Below are 21,015 nucleotides of genomic sequence, written 5' to 3'. Positions count from 1 at the left end.
AACAAGCTAAATCTCTTAATTTTCACTTATTTCTTCTGATGGTGAAAACCAAACTATATTTTACTTGGACTAGCATTTTTTTTAAATATTTGGAGTAGAGACAAAACAAAGTAAGATTTTTTTTTTTTTTTTTTTAGCATTTTGTTTATTTAATTTCTGTACCGAATACTCTGACTCCCCAGAATACTGTCAAAAAGAGGTAATAAAACCTCTTCTGAAACTATTTATATTGCAATATTTATAGCAGAAAATTAAAATATCAGATTTATCTAATGTAGTGCAGCCCTATTATCAACCTATACAGTAGTCAATATATGAGCTGTATCAAAACCTTTCACTAAAGATACCCAAAAAGTATTAAATAATATAATACAATAATAAAAAAATGTTTTTGATTCACTTCAAATGTTGACCACTGTTTATCAGTTGATGGCCCCCAAAAATAGACTTGTCAGTCATCAGGATTGGCCAAAATGTGTATCTTCATTCAACCCTAATGCTTTTATTTATTGGCTTCTGTAATGAGATATTTGCAAGGGAACTGTTGTTTCCAATTAAGCTTCATTTACTGTCTCCCTTTTTAAACTAGCATATAAACTCAAAACTGTCAGATTGAATGATGACAGAATTGTCATTTTAGTATCAACTGTATCTTTACACTTTGAGCTTAACAAATGTATTGTGGTGGTCATGGAAGAAATGCAGTCGTTGGTGTTGTTTTAATGATTACAAGTCAGTAAATATTTGCAAAGACTTCACAGTGCCTTCATAACAGCAATTAGCGGTTGGTAATAGTAAACACACCCACATATACGAACAAATGCACTTCAAACACCTCCACATACACATACTGTTTTAATTATACATGATTAGGAGCTCTAATTCCGTTCATCACATTAGGATTTAGTATAAGCATACAGTGCAGCCACTAATATCAGAGCTGGAATATGAAAGGGGTTCGGCTTATTAATTCGACCACACAGTGTTGGTGCAGTACCAGAGCTGTATTTTGGCTACTGGACGCAACAGGTGAGGAGGAGAAGGAAGGTCACCTCCCAAAAGTGACTGCAGGAATAAACAAACCCCTCCCCCCCACAGGTCTCGTCTGGGCGAGCTATTTGTGGAAGGACTGTCATTAGGATGAACATCCCTCCTGGCTCTCTTTGCCTCTCCGTGTCTTCCTCTGTCTCTCTCTCATGTCCTTTAGACAGTAAGCACAGCTGTTCCTGTGGTGGAGGTTAACTCGGGGCTCCGGGCGGGTTCGTGCACTTCGGCCGATCTCTTATTAGTTAACCGCGGGATGTGTTTAAACACCCCCTCACACACACACACACACACACACACACACACACACACACACACACACACACACACACAGAACAGAGCAGACTTTTTAAAGATGGTCCTGAGAGGTTTGGTCGCATCTGGCAGCTTTAGTTTGGACTTGAAACTGAACCCCCGCGGCTGTGCGGAGAAAAGACAGAAAATGTTTGGCGACAGAAATTTCACATCAAAAGCGCGTTTAGGCTGATCCAAGCTGAGATAATGTGCAGTCTGGGCGCTGCCTCAGTCGGAACGCAAAGTATTCTGGGCAACAATCTGCCATACTGGATAAACTTTAAATTAACACTAAGTAAAATGCTAAAGCCACTGGGAATCTTGCCTAGGGAGACACTGCGGCCCACCCTAAACCTTAGCATATATTAATTCCTCATTAGCATACATTAAATCCATGACTGCAAGCGTAACATGATGCGGAGAGCCGACGTTTCTCTCTTTCTCTCTCTCTACACAAACACAGGCTGTTATAAAAGTGGCATTGGTGTTGTTTTTCTTAGCGATCAAGCTAATCTCCAGCAACATTCGCAATTATTAGCATAGCAAAGGCAAGCTGAGAGGCCCGTGGTGATTTAACAGATAATTACGCCCAAACTAAACAACCTTCAGAGAGAGATATAGAGATGTTTGGGAAGAAGGACAGGGGAGGGATGGAGTGATAGATGGAGAGACGCAGGGCATGTAACCCTGCTGGGATCTCATTCAGAGTCTAGACTCAATCTTTTGACGCCATGCTGCCATTAAACGAGTGACAGGTCATCCCTTTATTCCCTCGGGGAGAAGAGAAAGGCTTAATTTAACATTAGGGGTGTTTGTTTGAGGTGTTTTTTTGGTACCAGGATGGCGAAGTAGAACTATTATCCTTCACGCACCCGGAAACAAACAAGTTTAATAACGTTATTAATCAGATGAGGAAAAGAGCAGCAATATGGCTGAGTGGATATCAAGAGAGGAAGGACATAAAGTAGCATGAAATGGCAGTGGGAAGACAACTGGTGATTGCGAAGGCAGGCAGACTGAGCAGCTAAGGCCAGCTGTACTGCAGGGGGAATATCAGAGCTTTAAGTCTAAAAGTAGATTTGGGATTTTCTGCGAGGGATTATAGGTTTTATTGTGAAGCTGGGACAGGAACATCAGTTCCCTGACAATAACAAAAAAATGACCAAACAATGCATGTGGAATGGTCTCATTTGAAAATCTTTGTATGTACCACGGTAAATAAATATGGTAATCATTTGGTACCAAGGGACACAGTTTGGTCTTTGTAACATTTTTTTCCTTTAAAAAATATTGTAAATAGTGAAATATTATAAAATAACTGTTTTAAATATTAAATGTGGAATAATTATATTTGAAATAAATGTAAAAATGTTCCACTTTATGTGATGGAGAAGCTGATTTTTTTTTTAGCAGGTGTTACTTCAGTCTTCAGTGTCAATATCGCAATGTGCAAGGCCACAATAGTTATAGGGATCTGCAATGTATTAGGGATTATAGTTGACCAGATATTACAGTTAACAACATAGCGAAGTAATTCCATATTTTAACTTTAGTGGAAGTTTATTATTTGTACAATATAGCGGCAGCCTTATTGTTATCGGCTGATAATTACTATTTTATTGCTATCATTAATGATCCGATATCAAAATAAGGCCGATATCTTTAAGCTGATAGATTATGTAATTGTACAGAAGTGCCTTCCTCGTGCATGCGCTGGCAGAACTTGCTCAGGCTTGTACAGTGCACTATAAATGAGCTTACCTTACATTTTGTTCTTTCAAAGTCTGTCATTTTTTTTGTGTAGTATTGCTGTGCGTTAATAACTCAGTAAGTAACCATATTCATTATCATTGTAGCTATGTTTGATAGAGTGTTGTTGTGTATTTTGGTTTAAATTCCCTTAGGAAAAAATACTACATGTGTAAACATAAAAGCAGCGATGCACACTACCTAAACAACTCGTTGGGTTGTTTGTAATCTAATATGATTATCTGTTATTATCAACGCGCTGTTTGCCATCTGTTGTTGATGTAAGATTGTATTCGGTTTGATCAACGTATATGAAATGTATAACTGTACATTTATAAAATGTAAGTTTTATTGTACATTTTGTAATTATTTACCCAATTAAATCAATACAGTAATTATTTAATTTTTGCTTCTAAATACAGTTTGACTCCCCAGAAAATCATAAATCATTGTTTTTTTTTGCTTCTTTTGTCTGCTGTATATAACTTTTCTTGTCATTTTTTAAATATTTGATGCAGATACTCTTCCCAACAGTCATCCCAATCGATCTAAAACTATGAATTCTTTACAAGCTATTCAAGTCATCTGCTGAAACTGGATTTATATATATATCGCAGTAAATAAAAAAATTGCAATGCCAGAATTTTCCTATATTCGTGCAGCCTTAATTCAGTGTCACTTGATCCTTCAGAAATCATTCTAATATGCTGATGTTCAAACATTTCTTACATTTCTACTGTTAAGATGTTGTGCTTTTGTTATATTCTATTTAAAAAGTTGATGCATTTATACAGAATTTAACATTTGTATAATTTTTTTTAAATATAAATGTTTAGCAAACTTTTAGTGACACCTTAAAAGGCACATTTGACAGCTACCTACCACAAATGCTTGCCTTGATACACTGTAGTTACTATAGTACCAAAGTATTACCATCTTACAATAATCTCAAGTACAATAGTATCACAGTAAAATAAATAGTACAACTTTGTTTTCTATGACATTTGTTATGATAAACAATAACCTAAAGATATTTAATATACAACTATTGTCTTATTCACAAAAAATACATTACATATACTTTAGTAATAATAAAAATAAATATTACAATTCGATGTGACTTTCTGATATTTATGCCATTATTTTTGCTACAAGCTGGTGATGTTGGCTGCTCTCCTCTGCAGTGTTGTGTGGAATAAAAGTATAAAGTGCTCAAGTAAACAACTACTCCAGCAAAACGCATTAGCTCATGTATCTCTGTCTTTTCTTTTGAATCCAGCTGATAAATGGTCCATGCGGCACAAAGTTCAAACAAGTAGTGCTGTTTTGTTCTGTTTTTTGTCTTATTTGCAACAATGTCTTTATTTACCAGTGTGACCCCAAACAAAATGTAGTTTCACAGGCAGGAAAAATGTAGCAAAATTTGACCATTTACTCGCAGTCTAGAGCCCTGTCTGGGAATAATATCTTCTGAATTATCCCCCCCCACAACACTCCTGACCCTCGGCAGATATAGCCTTTAGAGCTACCTCAAAAATCACTTCTCTTTATTTAAGCATAAGATGTAAAAGCATATGATGTAATTTAACAAGAGCATCACTCTGAGTTAAATGCTAGTGACCTGCATCTCAGCCAAAGCAGCTTTGGTCACGGGAGATGAAGCCCCTCGGGGAGTTTTGAGCCCCACTGACCTGAACTTTCTGAGCCTTGCGCTTGTCAGCTCTCTGGTTCTGATGGTAGATGCGGCTGAAATTGGAAACTATGACAGGAACAGGCAGAGCGATGACCAGCACCCCGCTGAGGGAACAGATGGAGCCAAAGATCTTCCCTGCTATGGTCTTCGGGACCATGTCTCCATACCTGCAGAGCAAGAGCAAGAAAATAGAGATGTTAGTCACTGAAATATGCACAGCCTGCTTCTACACGTGTTCTTTCTTGTTTTACAGAATAAAAAAAAGGCCAGACTGATACATGATATCACACCTACACAACTCTGGCTGCTCGTAATAATTATATTTCATCTGTTTTTATTATTACGTTCCAAATCATGAATAATCACAAAGACTTGCTAAACATATTTGTATGGTTTTACTGCAGATTGGCAGTTCCACATGCCACTTAATAGTACCTTGTAGACAAAGCAGGAAAATGAGTGTGATGTTGGCATTATAGGTGGCAGATTTAAAATGCAATAATGATTACTGATGCAGGAGGTGAAAGAGGCGTGAATGGAATGACATTTTCAGTGGAATATGCTATTGTACCGAGAGCCATTTGTCTTGTTTGGATAGGCTTTTATTTTGAAAACAGCTTTGGAAGTTTAACAGTTAGTTTGGAGAGATTTTAAAGCATTTTGTTTGGAGAAACTGATATTTATTAGAGTTAAAAAAAAAAAAGGAAAATAATATTTTTTTAATTTGTATTTTAAACTTTGTAAGCAACAGGCTTTGAAAAGATTTTTTTTGGGAAGGGTTTTGTTTGAAAAGCTGTTTGTTTGGAAAGCATTTTATGTAGAAAGCACGTTGTTTGAGAAGTGTTTTATTTCAAAAGCTCTTTGTTTGTAAAGTATTTTGATTCAGAAAGTGGCCTGTTTGCAGAGTGATTCATTTGTAAGCTGATTTGTTTATAAAATCTCTCCCAAGACCATTTGTTTACAGACAAAGTCTTGAAAGCAGAGTTTGGATAACATGTTGGAATACTGTGAATAAACAACCTGTAGTGTTCTGAAAAAATCTTGTTTGTAGAAACAATGCATCAATAGTTATGTTTCCATCCAAAGATGCAAATTAAATGTATGCGCAAAACAGGATTATTGCTTAAAAGACGTGCGATTTAAAGCAGCGTTTCCATATAATTAGTCAAAGAGAACAAAAAATTGCACTTCCTGATAGCGCCAAACATTAACAGTAAAAACTGAATTTGCTGTTGTAGGAGAAGCTGCATGAATCTTTTTTTTTTAATGTAATGAATTACTTTTGGCTGTTGCATTTGAAGACGTGAGACGTGAAGCGCAGAAGCTCTTGATTCTGGAGGTAAGTAATAATAAAATAACACTAATACTGAAATTGTTAAGGCATATTAGAATGATCAAAACTACATTTCCAATGTTTTACAAAGGACAAACCAGCAGGCTGAGCACATTCACACACATTTTTATCATCACATGATCTCTTATAACAAGATCACATGACATTTAATGCGCTTACTGGAATTTGTTAGGTAGTTTATGCTCATCTTTTCTTTCTGAATATAAAGTTTATCCTACTCCTGTGTTTATGCGCATTTTCAAATGCAAATTATTTGCATCTTGGCATTTAAATCAACCATTTATTATTTTTCTGCGCATATCCAAAATGCGTATAAAAATAGGTGGATGGAAATATAGCTCCTGATTTTTGTTTTGTAAACCATTTATTTGGTATATGAAAAAAACAATTTTTAGAAAGCAGTTTGCTTGAAAAACATGTAATTTTTAAATGTGTTTGCATGGAAAGTGTTTTATTCCAAGGGGCTTTTTGTTTGGAGAGCTATTCATTTGTCAACTGATTTGTTTCTGAAGTCTCTCCCAAGGCCATTTCTTTACAAACAGTATATTTGTCTGGAAAGCAGAACATAGTTGGATAACGTGTCTCTCAAAATCAGGCCAATATTATTTTGTAATTTTGTACAAAAAATGGGAGCAAAAGCCAGTGGAAGATAAGGAAGTCATTCAAGATGTTTAAATTAGAGCATTTAAATCCCCCAATCCAATGCCCTGGCTACTTCAAGGACATCAAATACAATTCGCTACAGTTATTTAAAATGAAAATACAATTACACGCACCACTGTAGATCTTTCTCAGTCTGCGTGATGGGCTGCCATCTGAATTCAGGCAATGAGGTGACTTTTTTTTTTTTTTTTTTTTTTAAGATAAGAAAATGGCTGACCGAATTTCTATTCAAACTAATTAAATGGTTCAAGCTGGTTTTAACTAAAAAGAAGACATTAGTTTAAAAGGCTACAGAGTGAAGTAATTGGATACTGATTGAACACAGGGAAAAAGAAAATGAATCCGAAGCACCTGGTGGAGCAGAAACTAAGCAAGCATAACTTATATACACATAAAATATTAGCATTGTGCTACTAGCATTATGGGCAGATGTTCAGAACTAAAACAGTGTTCTGCTAATTTAAGTTCATGCATTGACTGCAAGTGAGGATTTAATTAACAGTGGATAATCCTGTTCCTTCATTAAATGAATGCTGAGCAAGTGAGGCACAATTCAATCAAACACAATCGGAAAACATGCAGCCAGCCATAGGAATTTAAATGTCTCAAATACACAAAACGACTCATTAGGAGGCGAGAGCAGTGAAAGGAATATTTTGGGTTCAATGCAAGTTAAGCTCAAACAACTGACAAAAATTAAGGTCATGTTGAAACGCTTACAATTAGGGCTGCCTTATATCTGAAAAACAAAAAAAAACTGACACTGCAATATTTAGTTTTTCTGCAAATGTACATATTGTCATATTCAGGGTCGGATTTAACCAATAAGCAAGGTAAGCGGCCACTTTGGGCCCCAGGACATCTGAGGGCCCCGAATAAATAGTGTAAATGATATCTATTAACTTATATATAGCATCATTTTCTATCATGTTTTGTAAAGTGCGTAAAACATATGCTGGATAAGTTTACGGTTCATTCTGCAGTGGCAACCCTTGATGAATAAAGGGAATAAGTTGAAGGAAAATGAATGTATGAATGAATGAAAATCGCAGTTACTGAACACCCCTCGACTCAAAAAAAATAAAAAATAAAATAAATAAAGAAACAAAATGTGGGACTTGATGCCTCCAGTGCTCTTAATTGAGTTTGTCTTTTATTAAACGTGAATTACACATTTAAATAAGCATGCTATGTATACATAAAGATAAAAGCAGGTTAATTACTGTAGACTGATGAGAGATTCAAAGAAATCTTTGTCAACACTTAGAGGAAGTGGTTTATTCTACAAATCTGTGTCGAAACTAATGTTTTCCCTATTTTTGGAGGCTCATTTAACACTTTTTCGAAACTCATTTCAAGAGTCGATTAGAGTGTCATTCTAAGAGGACTGGATGGTGCCACATGGGAATATTTCTGAGCCAGAGATCTCAGTGCGTTATATAATCTAAACTAATTTACACATTACACATGCAATATACACTAGCCAAGAATGCACAATACAATCTGGGACGGCGAGACGACGCACACAAAAAAATAGACCCAACTAAACACCCAGTGGGATAGATGGCTTAACAGCTCTGACTACACAAACTACAGGCCGAACAAAAGCTCCCTATGGACTGAGTTAAGGATTACGGCTTACTTCTAAATGACTGTGCTGTGTATTCATGGGTAAATTCAGCATTTTCATTCTGCTTTGAACTATGAAGACAAATGCGTGCGTCTGAATGTCTAATGCTTCAGCAAATTATTAGGAAGCGTGTTTTTAGACTGTCTAACCTGGAGCGAATCACCGTTCTGGAGAAGAATCGCACCTGAACAGTGTGTTTACCCCAAAAGACAAAAGCTGTAATTGCTTGAAATGGTGTCTGCGTGAAGTATTCAAACACTAGGATTGGATACGTTAACACAAACGGCGTAATTCAGTTTTTTATTCCAGTGGCATATTTTCCAACATACATAAATGTCATATTAAAGGAGTTGCTTTCTGAATTTCACCGCTCAGAAGTAATATCACAGAGAACTGCTTTTCAAAGAGGCATTTGTAATTCAGCTAAATGAGAAAATTGGTTAAGGGGGTGAATACTTTTGCACGGCACTGTGTACGAGTGCGTACGCTCAAAGCAAATGCTCTTTGATGTGAATAATAGATGTTCAGGCTCTTGCAGCTGGCATGTGTGTGTGTGTGTGCGCGCGCATGTGCGTGTTTGTATGGCCCATTCTGTCTTAATGTCTCGCTTGATATACACAAAAAGGCTTCAAGTATTTAAGGCATCTGATTAGGCCGCTGTAAGAGATTTAATGGTGTTTGTAATCAAGACTTTGACCTTTATTCATCCTGCTGTATCTCGAATGGATAAATTAGGCGATAAGATCCACAGTAATGTATTGATTGTAATCAAAATCCTTTGCATTATGCAGAATACCAGCGCACACGCATACAATAACACAGCAAAAAACGCTCCGAAAATTTGCACATGCAGCTTTTTTTTCTGCTTTCTCTCCATTTATCTCTGTTCTCGGAGTGTATCGGCCTACTGAGGTTTATATCGCATCTGCATATCTGCTTATCTATTTATTCCACACCTTCATATCTGCTCGGGATCTGACTGAAAGGGGAATTTTAATGGGAGAGTGAAAACAAAAGAGAGAAACAAACGAGTGTTGGTTGTTTTGACTGTCAGACCAAAGGTATCTGATGCTAGAGCTACATGTTTGTTCGGAGACTTCACTGAAGTTTTCTTTCATTTATAGTGCTAATAAGAAGCTCCGCTCATCTTGACATCAGGGGACTGATTCAAACCCCTGTCTGTATCTAAGAGAAGTAACGCACATTATGGCTTATTGTGCCTATAAACACAGTAATGCAGTTTGGTCCAGATGTCATAACTACACCATTATGAGGCACAAAGGTAACTCTGTATATTGATGACTGACTATTTGAAAGCTATACATAAACTGTGAACAGTTTTATAGTGGATGCTTTGCTAAGTATATGTTTAGTTAGTGCTGGAATTTGTCGTTTTAGTTGTGTGATATTCTGGTAGTATCACCTCGGGATCCATTTTGTTATCCTGCTGTATGTATCATTCAGAATGCAGCATTTCTCACAGTAAGCATCATGGCACAGGAGCAAACCCACTATTATTTCAGAAATACTGCTGTTGGTGTGTCACAGTATGTAGTTTTAAAATGAACCCTTTTAAAAACTTTCATGGTTTAGTAGAATGTAAAATTATGTTTCTTACTATAATATGTTTTAGAAAAGCCATGAAAGATGATGATTATTATTATTATTATTATTATTATTATTATTACTATTACTTCAAAAATTGCTTTCATTTTGGACTTTGGGGCCACCATACAAAATACTGACAGGATGCCACATTGTGTAGCCTTTGGTTGTCATTTACACTCAGGACCTCTATGCTAGCGATCCACAAGTAGGTCTTTTTCCAGGTGTAGCAATTCTACTTTCAACTTTCAAACCGGTTATCACTGTTTGCAAAGTTGCCACTTTATCCGACCATGTTGATGGCTGCCTCCAACTTCCTTGATTATCTTGATCTCACTTTTCTTGATTCTTTGTTTGGTCTACATTGCCGCCGTGTTCATTATTATTTAAGTTTTGAACGCTTGCATTTTGTTTTTAAGGGATCTGAAATCATCGCCAAGTGCACTTTTCTAGGGGTGTCAAAATTAATTGTTTCTTCGATGCAGATACAATTAGTTATCGGTTCAGTAATAATCTTAACAGTTTATTATGTACTGATGTAATTTATCACATATACGTCATAAGGTGGTAGCTTACTATGTTGAGAGAGGAGACCGCGAGTAGTTAAAACGCTTCGACTACTTGCAAGCAGTGAACTGTGCAGTTATCTGCTTTTTGAGTTTGGACAGTCTTTCACTGACAGGTAAGTACAACAGAACTCAGCTAAGAGAAAATGAAAGCTGTAAACTCTCTCTCTCTCACTGTCTGTGGCTCCTTTAATCTGCTGGTGTGTTCGTGAGGTAAAAACTGTGGACGAGTTACAATCTTATTTCTAGCTAATTTTTTTTTATATTGTTTTAGTTTTAAGAATAAAATACTTTCCAACATAAGATTGTGTTGGATTATTATGACTTATTATGATTATTATTGTTTTATATTATATTTTTTAAGAGCAACTTTGCTTTTTTAAGATTTAATTTTAGCCGGAGTAACTAACTTTTCCTAATAAAAAGGCTCAATAATCACATTTATTCATACTTTAGCAGTAGTAACTTATTTTAAGTTTACCCATTACAGTAAAATATAGCTCGGTTATACTTGTTCTTTAGTAACAAAATACTTTACGTTTTGTTGCAATAAGCTTCAATGTATTTTAAGAAGCAAGGTAATAATTTTGCATCGTAACTATATTGTCAGTTTTTATATTTGAATAAAAAAATGTGAACAATATGCATGTGTGATCATAATTTAATTTATACAATTTTCTTAATTATTTGGCTCATGCTATGGCTCATTTTAAGACAAAATGACAATTTCTAAATTCTCTTGTTTGGTAGCTCTGGTCTTAAGACCTTTTCATACAACCCAGCAAGATTTTTCTGTTTTTTTAATAAATGTCTAAACAGAGTCATCTTGGCTAAAAAAGGCTAAACTTGGGCTGTCAGTGAAAATCTAATAGACATCTAAGAATAGGCCAAATCTAGACTAGTCATTAAATAAACAGAAATGAATGACTACACATATAAAGTCTGTCTAATCTGTCTATTTGACGACTAGTCTAGTTTTGGGCTATTCTTAGACGTCTATTAGATTTTCACTGAAAGTCCAAGTTTAGCCTGGTTTTAGCCATCTATTTAGACAATTATTAGACACAAAATTATTTGCTGAGAAAGTAAGAAAATATCACAAAAAAAAAAAAAAAAAGATCAACAAGCTAGTTTTAAGATAATTAGACTTAAATATACTACTTGGGCCCAATCCCAACTCTACTCCTTAGCCCTTCCTCTTATCCCTACCCCTCATTTTGCGCATTCATGTGAAGGGATAGGAGTGTCCCAATTTTCTTTAGCTTAAAGGTGTAGGGCTAAGGGGAAAGGGTGAATAGCCCTTTGAACGAAGATTTTTCCGAACCACACCCAGAATACACCAGCCACAACAGCAGGATCGCATCATTATTTTCATTATTATGAATTTTACAATAAACAAGCACATGTTTTAATATTTAAAATAATTAATAATCGCGTTAATGTTTTATCGTCATGCTTTAAAAAAAACAAACAATTATATAATATAATATAATACGTTTCACGATCAATAATCCATAATAATTACTCCTGTATAGCAGTTCCACAACATTCTGAAACTCAAACACCATGTATAGGGGTAGGGGTACAAAATAGAATTAGGATTGGGCCTAGAATAAGTGTTAGAACTTTTTGAAGACATTTTGCTTTTTACGAAGTTTTGTCATGGCAGAAAATCTTACCATGTTTAATAATCTTACTGCTCTGACCAATAATTTGACTTGTTTCTAATCTGTATCAGATTGATCATTTATTTCTTGTATTTAGATATTTCACAGTGTAAAACACGTCAAGACTTAAATCTACAGGTAATTCTTTGGCCTACTGAAACTGTGCAACATATCAAACGAAAAATCAGAGGATTATAGAACAAATCTGATGCGGAACTCTCCTTTTCAGAGTCTCTGGAGTCTCTTAGCTTTACAAAACCTCCCAGGATCTGACACAGCTTTCATAAAGGAAAGAATCTAAATGTCACATGGCGTTAGCGTCTCTTTAACACGCATCGTCACTGAAGGTTTCTGTCACGTTTGACGACTGCTCAATTCCACTGCTTGTGTTGGCACTGTGACTCCACCGGTGTGCTAATGAGAAGAGGGATGTCGTTAGCATGGAGAGCGTGTGGTTAGCCTTTTAGCGCTGCAGGCCACCGACTCTCAGTTAGCGTGCGCGGTACATTACAGCCTGACTGCTGTTACACAACATGCAAACTCCCAAACCCAAACTCGCATCCCACTCACATCTCAAGCTCTGCCTGCATCCCGTCCTCCTCAATCCTTTCTTTCCCTCTTCCCACCCCCTCACGCTTTCAGATCCGCCTCCCACGGAGTGCCGCTGTGACCCGCTTGGAGCCACGATTCCCTCCGAAATTCGCAAAACCCCACAGTGATGTCTGAAACAACAATTCGATGGCAGATTAGCTCTGTTCATTCAGCAGCAAATCTGCAGTTGTGAGCTCTGAAGGATTCCACTGAACAAACTGAATTCATGCCACCAATCGCCTCTACGTAAACAGCCTCCGCTTTGGTAAAGAATTGGAGCAGTTGTGGAGCTTCACATGCGTTATTGAGCTTTTGAGCAAGAGGCTGTCGTAGGGTTGTTATTTTGATTCCAGTATTTCAGCTGTTGATACTAAATCCAGTGAAATTCCATACTTTTTCATGTTTTTTATTTCGCCTTTAGGGTCTAATGTTTTTGTTCAGGACTCGTGCGTGGGTGCTTTGCTGTTTTTCTCATCAATAATGCTGTTGATTAATGCAGACAACAAAACAGACAGTAGCAGGTCATTAAGCTGTATTTACAATGCAAGGCTCATTGCACCGATCCAATATTTTGACACATATTGGATTTTTGTGTTTCGCCTGGTTGCATTCACTTCAGAAATGTTATCAAGGCAAGCAAAGCAATTGGAAATCCTCCAGTTAAACCAAGGGTTTTCAAATTGTGGTATATAAATAGAGGAAGATTGTCAATGAAATCATGAGGGTTTTATTTTTGCAAACGTTTTATACTCTTACTCTCGTGGTTAAAGATGGGTTTTTTAACCATTAAAACAAAGTAAAATATCCTTTTTTGTTTTATTTTTATGTTTGTATTGTTTGGGTTTTTATCAAAATCTGGTTTAATTCCATGTCAACAGCTCTAAAATATTATTTCCATGAAAAAACATGACGTGTTTATTTCCACGCTCCATCTCTTATTGTTATAAATGTAATCAAATGATTGTGACATTTTTGTATAAACATTTTTAAGATGACATGTTAAAACAAATAGCATCTATTTAAAATGTTTGTAATCTTCATAAAGAGTGTGTATGGATGTTTCCCAGTGATTGGTTGCAGCTGGAAGGGTATCCGCTGCGGAAAACATTTGCTGAATAAGTTGGCGGTTCATTCCGCTGTGGCGACCCCAGGTTAATAAAGGGACTAAGCTGAAAAGAAAACTAATGAATTTAATAAAACTTGGTGCCACTTTTGATTTTATACATCCTTACATCTTTAAGACATCTACTTCATGAAGATGTGCTAGTGAATATATTGGACAAAAGACTTTAACTTCTCATTAAATATTAATGTAGTAGAGGCCAGCTAGTGAAGTGCTGTGCAGGTAAACCTCACTACTTTGACCTCCAAAGTTGCGACAGATGCTAGAGGCCATGGTCTTTAGTCTTCTTGGTAGAGTGACGACTCCCATGCAGAAAGTCGCTAGTTCGATCCCAGCTCAGAGCAGGTAGGGTGGTGCAGGACTGGCGAGGTTACATTGGTGCCATGACCCAGATGGGAGTGAGATTTAGGGGGTGAGTGTAGTTAAAGCCAGTTAGTGAAGTGCTGTGCAGGTAAACCTTACTCTTTTGACCTCTAAAGGTGCTCTAGAGACAAATGCTAGAGGCTATGGTCATGGCCTTTTTGGTAGAGCAACCGACTCCTATGTGGAAAGCTGCCGGTTCGATCCCAGCTCAGAGCGGGTTCGATGGTGTAGGACCAGCAGGGTTACAAATCAACTTTCAAAGAAATAAGTGCATATCTCTAATCGTTTACAAATTCTAAGGGATCATTCAGTGTAGCAATAGTTCATAAAATGTAGTTTCGTTTTTACATTAATACTGTATTTATTCTGTTCTAAATTGAGATGGAAGATTTTTTCACCCTTACTTTGACATAAAAATGTAATTAAAATTATTTGATACAATAAAGTATACAGATGAAATAATATGCTTTAGAAAATATAAAATAAAGTTTTTGAAGTCCCCATGAACTGGAAGCTGCGATCGTTCTTTTCTTTTATATTGTGACGCAGTTGAAATGGAATTTGAGAAAAGAGTGGGCTTGTTGTTTCTACCACGGGTTGAATGGATGTAATAAAATAGTCATTTTATTCAGAAAGAATGAAAGCAGCTGGAAAAAGAGTTTTAGAAGAGTTAATACAACCTAACAGAATCCTCCTGCTCATCATTTCCATTTTTTTTGTCAAAACTGACAGCTGAATGGACATGATTAACTCTGTTAGCCTTGACTATTACCTTAAAATTACATTTAATTTGACATACAATCAAACAGGAAGGGCATTTTCAGATTCCAATTAAAGATTAGAAAGATAATCGTTTTTTTTTTCTTAATGAAATTTACAGATGAATTGTTCACGACAAAACTACCAAAGTAAGCTAACAAAATCATACGGTAAATTATTTAAAAAAACAAAAACAAAAAAAACAATATGCACTTTAAAATAAAGCCAGTTATTTAATAAATTAAAACTACATATTCTGATTATTTACATATGTAAATACATATATATTTTCACACATTTATATGTAAAAATATTCCTACACAGGTGTAAAATTCTATCAGAAGCTGAACTTCTGAAACTGGAAGTGAAGTACTGGTGCTTTGTGGGTTCAGGCCTGACTGTCTCCATCACGCAGCCTCTGTGGCTGACGGGATCTAAACCCAACGGTAGCTCACAACACCGCAAATTACACCTGCCACCTGCTCAGATCCAGGAAAGAGTCAGTTTCTGGGGCGATTGGCTTGATTTCAGATGTTCACACATATACACACACTCTAACATTTGGCATAGATTCAGCCACAAACATTCCTAAAGGATTCATCAGCTCATCTGAATTCCACCGCCCGCTTAAGTTTTGAAGTTTGTAAGTAGGTTGCTAAAGAAACTAGGCCACTCCTCCTCCTCCACCGCCGCGCTCCAGACGCGATTTTTCTTCCTTCTCTGTCCTCAGTCGAGGAGACCTACCACCCCAGTTTTGATTCACCCCATTACACAAATACACACATAAACAGAGACTCAATCTACTCCAGATGTGACATCCTGGAAGATAAAAAACGTCTGCAATGGGGGAAGAGGGAAAAAAGGCTTTGAAAACAAGATCTGTACACCTGTTCACAGCTGAATGCACAATCCACATGAAGCCTTGACACGCCACTCAACTCTGCCTCTCCTTTATCAGTATTTTTGTCTCGTGTTTATACCAGTAAATACATATTATTTATTTATCTTTTTTGTGCATTGTCCAGTTACCTTTATTTATAGAATTACGCAATACAGATTATTTCAAAGCAGCTTCATGGAAGTAAGAAAGAAATGACAGTATTAATGCTGTACAGCTCTTCACTTTATAAATGAATCACTTTTTAAGCTCTAAATACAGTGGAATCATTATTCAGCATAATTTCATTCGGTGTTGCTATAAGTTCATTAAATTAGCAAGTTAGCAAGCTCTATAGAATATAATGTTTAAATTATTAATCTCAAGGCAGTTCAGCTGATTCGGTTTAGTTTTGATGTTGTAAAGTTTATCAAATGATAAAACTGCTTTGAGCTTCCCCACAGAGCACAATTTTAATTTAGTTAAAGAGAGTGTTGTTTTAATGGAGCTTGATACCGCACACTGAATGAGAAAAAGATGCAGACAATAGTGTCAAACAGCCGTGTGTGTATAGACTATCCTGTCCCAAAATGCGGCGACGATCCTACGGTAATAGTTTGATTACGGTGTACATGTCTGTACTGCACTTTAATATTGCGATTAAAATCAGCATACTCCACATGTCTTAATTCGATTTCTGTTTAGTTGGTTTATGACCTTAATCGGATTTAATTAATTAAAAATCGCTGTTTACATGTTAGACTCTCAATCAGAGGATTGTCTTAATCATATTAAAATCACATAATTGGTGTCCATGTAAATGTACTCAGTGTAAGTCTAATGTAACACACAGAATAGGATTCTTGTTTTTCTACCCACAAATGCTGCTATAATCAGATGCTTTCTTAACTTCTGTCTTCCTACTGCTGCCCTTTAGAGTATTATTTGTTACACGCAGCACATATTTACATATTCATCTAAACGCCACTCTCAGCAGTGGGGTACAGTGTCTAGATGTCAACAACATCCTGCTGAAAATGTATTTCAAACTTCTTTTTTTTTCTCCCTGAGCGAAGAACAAACAAAAAAACATTGGCAGTATTAGGGCCTGAAATCAGCTCTGCAGAAGACAACTGTCATTACCAAGCTCAATTTACTTCAAGTTTCATTCTCATCCAATACAGCACAGTTCTTAGCCACAAATCGTATCAAATTTGCTGAATTTCAGCTTGAAACAAGGATAAAGCATGGATACTTGTTTGTTCTTTTACCATAGAAAACAAGACAAGCCTCATTTTTTTTTTGCATGGACACACTCCTGATAATAAACATTCTCTCCATCATTATTTTCCCTGGCTGTCCAGTATCAGGTCCAAGGTGAGATCCTCACCCGTAACATTAATCACTCATCTCAAATGCTCAATCTAATCAAGGCCACCACACCCTTCCCCGAAAGTATCTTATTAAATGCAGCAGCGCTATCATGACTAATTCATCCGTCTTCTTTCACTCAGCTAAATAATGCTGGCCTCTGAACCCACGGCGTTCCTTTTTGACAAGGGATCAGTTACACTTCAGTAAAGTGATACATGGTCAAAGGAAGCTAATATCCCGGGATGCGCATTTTCAAGGCTAGTCTGAATGGAGATGTGGGTTAACGCAGAGAGATGTGCAACGCTAATTGATCTTTGACCCAGGCGCAGCGCAGCATCCTCAGCCTGAAGCCAGTGATCGAATTTACTGATTGGCTTTTAATGAAACCGCAGAAAGTCATCGATCCCAATCAAAGCAGTTTCAGTTACCGCTACAGATACTGTATGCGGTTAGCGCATCGCCACACACCTGATGCTTCTCTTTGTGCCGCTGCAGATTTCAGCGCTCTTAAACTGGCATGTAATTGGCGATGACAGCCACCTGTCATCTGCCAGTGTCTTATCAGCGGTCAGTCAGATTGCACTTATTCACAGTAGGGTTGGCCATTTTACGACATTGTGCGCCTTCATGCATATTTGAAATACTGGCAGGCAGAATGGAACTAACACCAGGTCTCAATGACACCATCCAAAATTGTCCAAGAATTAAACGTGAAGCCTGAGGCTCATGATGCCATGGTGGAACTCTTTATTTTTGTGATTAAATGAACTAGATTTCCAGAAAATACTAGCGTTCGTCAGGCTGAGAGACAGAAGATAGACCTGTGCTTAGACAGTATTTTCCATTCGTTCTCTCACAATAGGGGGTTTGAGCAGATCATTTGTTGAAGAGCTGTGGAGAAAGCCAACTAGCTCTGGGATGAATCACAACATTGCAAAGTTTGATTTGAAGCGAGAGTAAAAAAGAATTTGAAAATCGGAGAAAGGTACAGTGCTGTCTGTGTACTCTTTCTTTTATGAAGCAATGAACGGTGTGTTCTACTGAGCACTGAGAGAGAGATGGAGTCGAGTGAAACGGTACACTGCAACCAAAAGAATAATACAAAACTATTGACTCATCTTATGAAAAAGTTAGCACAAAATATTCAATTATGTACAAGTAACAGTTCTTTGAAAAATGTTAACTTGCAATGCTTTATGGGAAGGTCAGCCACTGAGCTCTTTTGGCAAGGTGCTAATGAATAGTATAGAATATAATTTAACACTGATTGAATCCTATTACTTTTCAGTATAATTTTTGATTTAGCTTTTATTTAAAAATTTGTATTCTTGTATTCTGTAAATTTTTAATAATTTTACAGGCTTTAGTCATTTTCTTAGTTTTATTTTTTAATAACTATTGAAATGTTTTAGTACTTCAATTTATAATATTTGGGTTTCATTTATTTGTAAGGCTTCTTTAAATGGATTGTTTATAGATTCTGATCGTGTCTGTTGCATTGCTTTTAGGGGTTTGGTCAAACCACTTTATTCCAACCCCTTAAAATGACTCAAATTATTAGATCAAAAGCACGTTTTAACAATAAATATGTGAATGATTATTTCAAATATTTATGTTGACTGAGTGTTTAATGCTACTACTAACTTAATAATAAGCTGACACTTAATAAAGTGACAGTAACTATCACATATACTTTTTAATTATGCATAAAGGCACTTTTCTAATACAGCATGTCTTTAAAATAATTTTTTTTTACCCCAGTATTTTCAATGCAGTTTATGTGCTAGCCTGCTGCTAATGACAGTGTTAGCGTTTACAAAGTCTTATATCTCGCTTTACGCTTGATAGGGTCGATGTCGACCAATTTGGCATTGATCTAATGTGAAACATCGTGATTGATGATGGTATCATTGTCATAAGCGGCGGTGAATTATTTATGAATAATTAATTAATTAGTAACGAATTAATTATTTGTAGCCTATCGTTTCAACCACCTGACCTGCATGGTCTCTGTCTCACCCATAACTAAATCATAAATAAATAAAGATAAGTTAGCCACAAATTACCACGTCTATCACCTTTTCCGCAGGACTCAGGCATGAATAGGCAGTGTGATCAGTGTCGTTATAATGGAGTTGACAAACTTGGTTGGTAAAAAAGATGCAAGATCAACAGGAACAACCAACAGTATCTGAGGTTTTTTGAGGCATGAAAGCGACAGATTTAAGCAGTGTACTGATGCAATGACACAATACCTGATAGATTAAAAAAAACATAGAGTCATTAGATACAGACAAGATTAATTAAATATCAATTTTAACAACTATAGTAATATGTGATCCAGCAGTACAACCTTGGTAAACTGTCAGACATGCACTGCGCTCTGGGTTGACTGCTTTAGCTCAGACGCTGCAGCGCATGACAGAGTTTTTGTGTGTGTGTGGTCACATGATGTCCGTTTTCAGCAGTATAGTGTGGACGGAGATCTTTCCAGAAATGCTAGATGAAACGCCCGTGTGGATATGGATTATTTTCGTTTTAAAATGCCATTTTAAAACTAAAACGTATTAAGTAAGTAGGTAAGTAAGTAAAGGTTTATTTACAAAGCACCTTTCCCAGACATTGAGTCACAAAGTGCTTTACAATAAGAGACAACCAGAAAACAAGTAAACAAACACATATCAATAAAAGAAAAACATGTTAAAACATATTATAACAAGTTAAAAATCCAAATACAGAAACACTAATACTATTGATTAAAAGCTTGACCAAAAAGATGCGTCTTGAAATGCTTTTTAAAAAGTTTGACTGATCCCAGAGATAGAGTACCAGAGCCATGGGGCCACCACATGAAAGGCACGGTCAGTGTGAAAGTGGCCGAAGTCTGTATTTTTCGTGAGCGGGTTGCTGCTGCAACAGGGGCGGGGCGGAGGATCGCAATGGAGGATGGCTATCAGTTATTAGCCATGGATGATGGTGTCGTCTATCGATCCAACCCTAACGCTTGAACAGCTAAATGAATGCTTAAGTCTATTTAACTGATTGTTTTTTAATTACATTACAACAGTGATGTTATAAAAGGAACCTTGTGAAACTGAAAATAGTCACGTTAACCTTTCACTGAAAGTTTATCGTTGGCTGAAAAGCACTAGCTGTGCATATACCCCATTACCTTTTAAGCTCTGCATAAAGCAAGTTTGGCGAGGAGAGATTTCTTTTTTTTCTTTTTTTTTTTTTTGTGGTGTACTGCAAAGACACATATCCCACATCCATACTGTCACTGCCTCTCAACGTGCCATGATGCATTCGGCGAATTTGAATATGCAAATTTTTAACAATGCAATTAGTTGCCAAGGTGACAGAATAAGACTGAAAGAAGACTGCTGTGTTATGCTCTCTGAAGCGGCGCTATATTAGAAACATTTGTCTCTCTCTTTGATCTTCTACCTCTGCTTGAGACATTAACCGTGAAGGAAACGGGGGCAGAGGAACGCTCTCCGTCTCCTGCTTTCTTTTAAGACAATTTCTCCTGACATGTGGAATCATTACCATGACTCCCATACTCAGGGTCTCAAACGCCGAGGCCAATCGATCCGTGTCTCTGTGGTGATTTAACCAGCAGGCACCTTCTCCTTCTTCTTATTACGCCGACCATCATCTGTA

General features: G+C 36.6%; 1 protein-coding gene and 1 long non-coding RNA gene across 7 annotated transcripts in view; one reads left to right on the top strand and one right to left on the bottom strand.

Moving 5' to 3' along the window:
- LOC141375642 (uncharacterized) overlaps positions 1–21,015 on the top strand; it is a 217,842-nt gene that overhangs the window by 23,760 nt on the left and 173,067 nt on the right. The gene's annotated exons all lie outside the window — the stretch shown is intronic.
- kcnd3 (potassium voltage-gated channel, Shal-related subfamily, member 3) overlaps positions 1–21,015 on the bottom strand; it is a 170,705-nt gene that overhangs the window by 31,937 nt on the left and 117,753 nt on the right. For all 3 annotated transcript variants that reach the window (XM_087262805.1, XM_087262806.1, NM_199802.1), the window contains 1 exon segment: positions 4,779–4,947. In XM_087262805.1, coding sequence (XP_087118931.1) covers positions 4,779–4,947 — 169 coding nt within the window.

Source organism: Danio rerio, chromosome 8, assembly GCF_052040795.2.
Source record: "Danio rerio strain M-AB ecotype USA chromosome 8, GRCz13ab, whole genome shotgun sequence".
Taxonomy (NCBI): Eukaryota; Metazoa; Chordata; class Actinopteri; order Cypriniformes; family Danionidae; genus Danio; species Danio rerio.
This window is presented reverse-complemented; position numbering and strand designations above follow the sequence as displayed.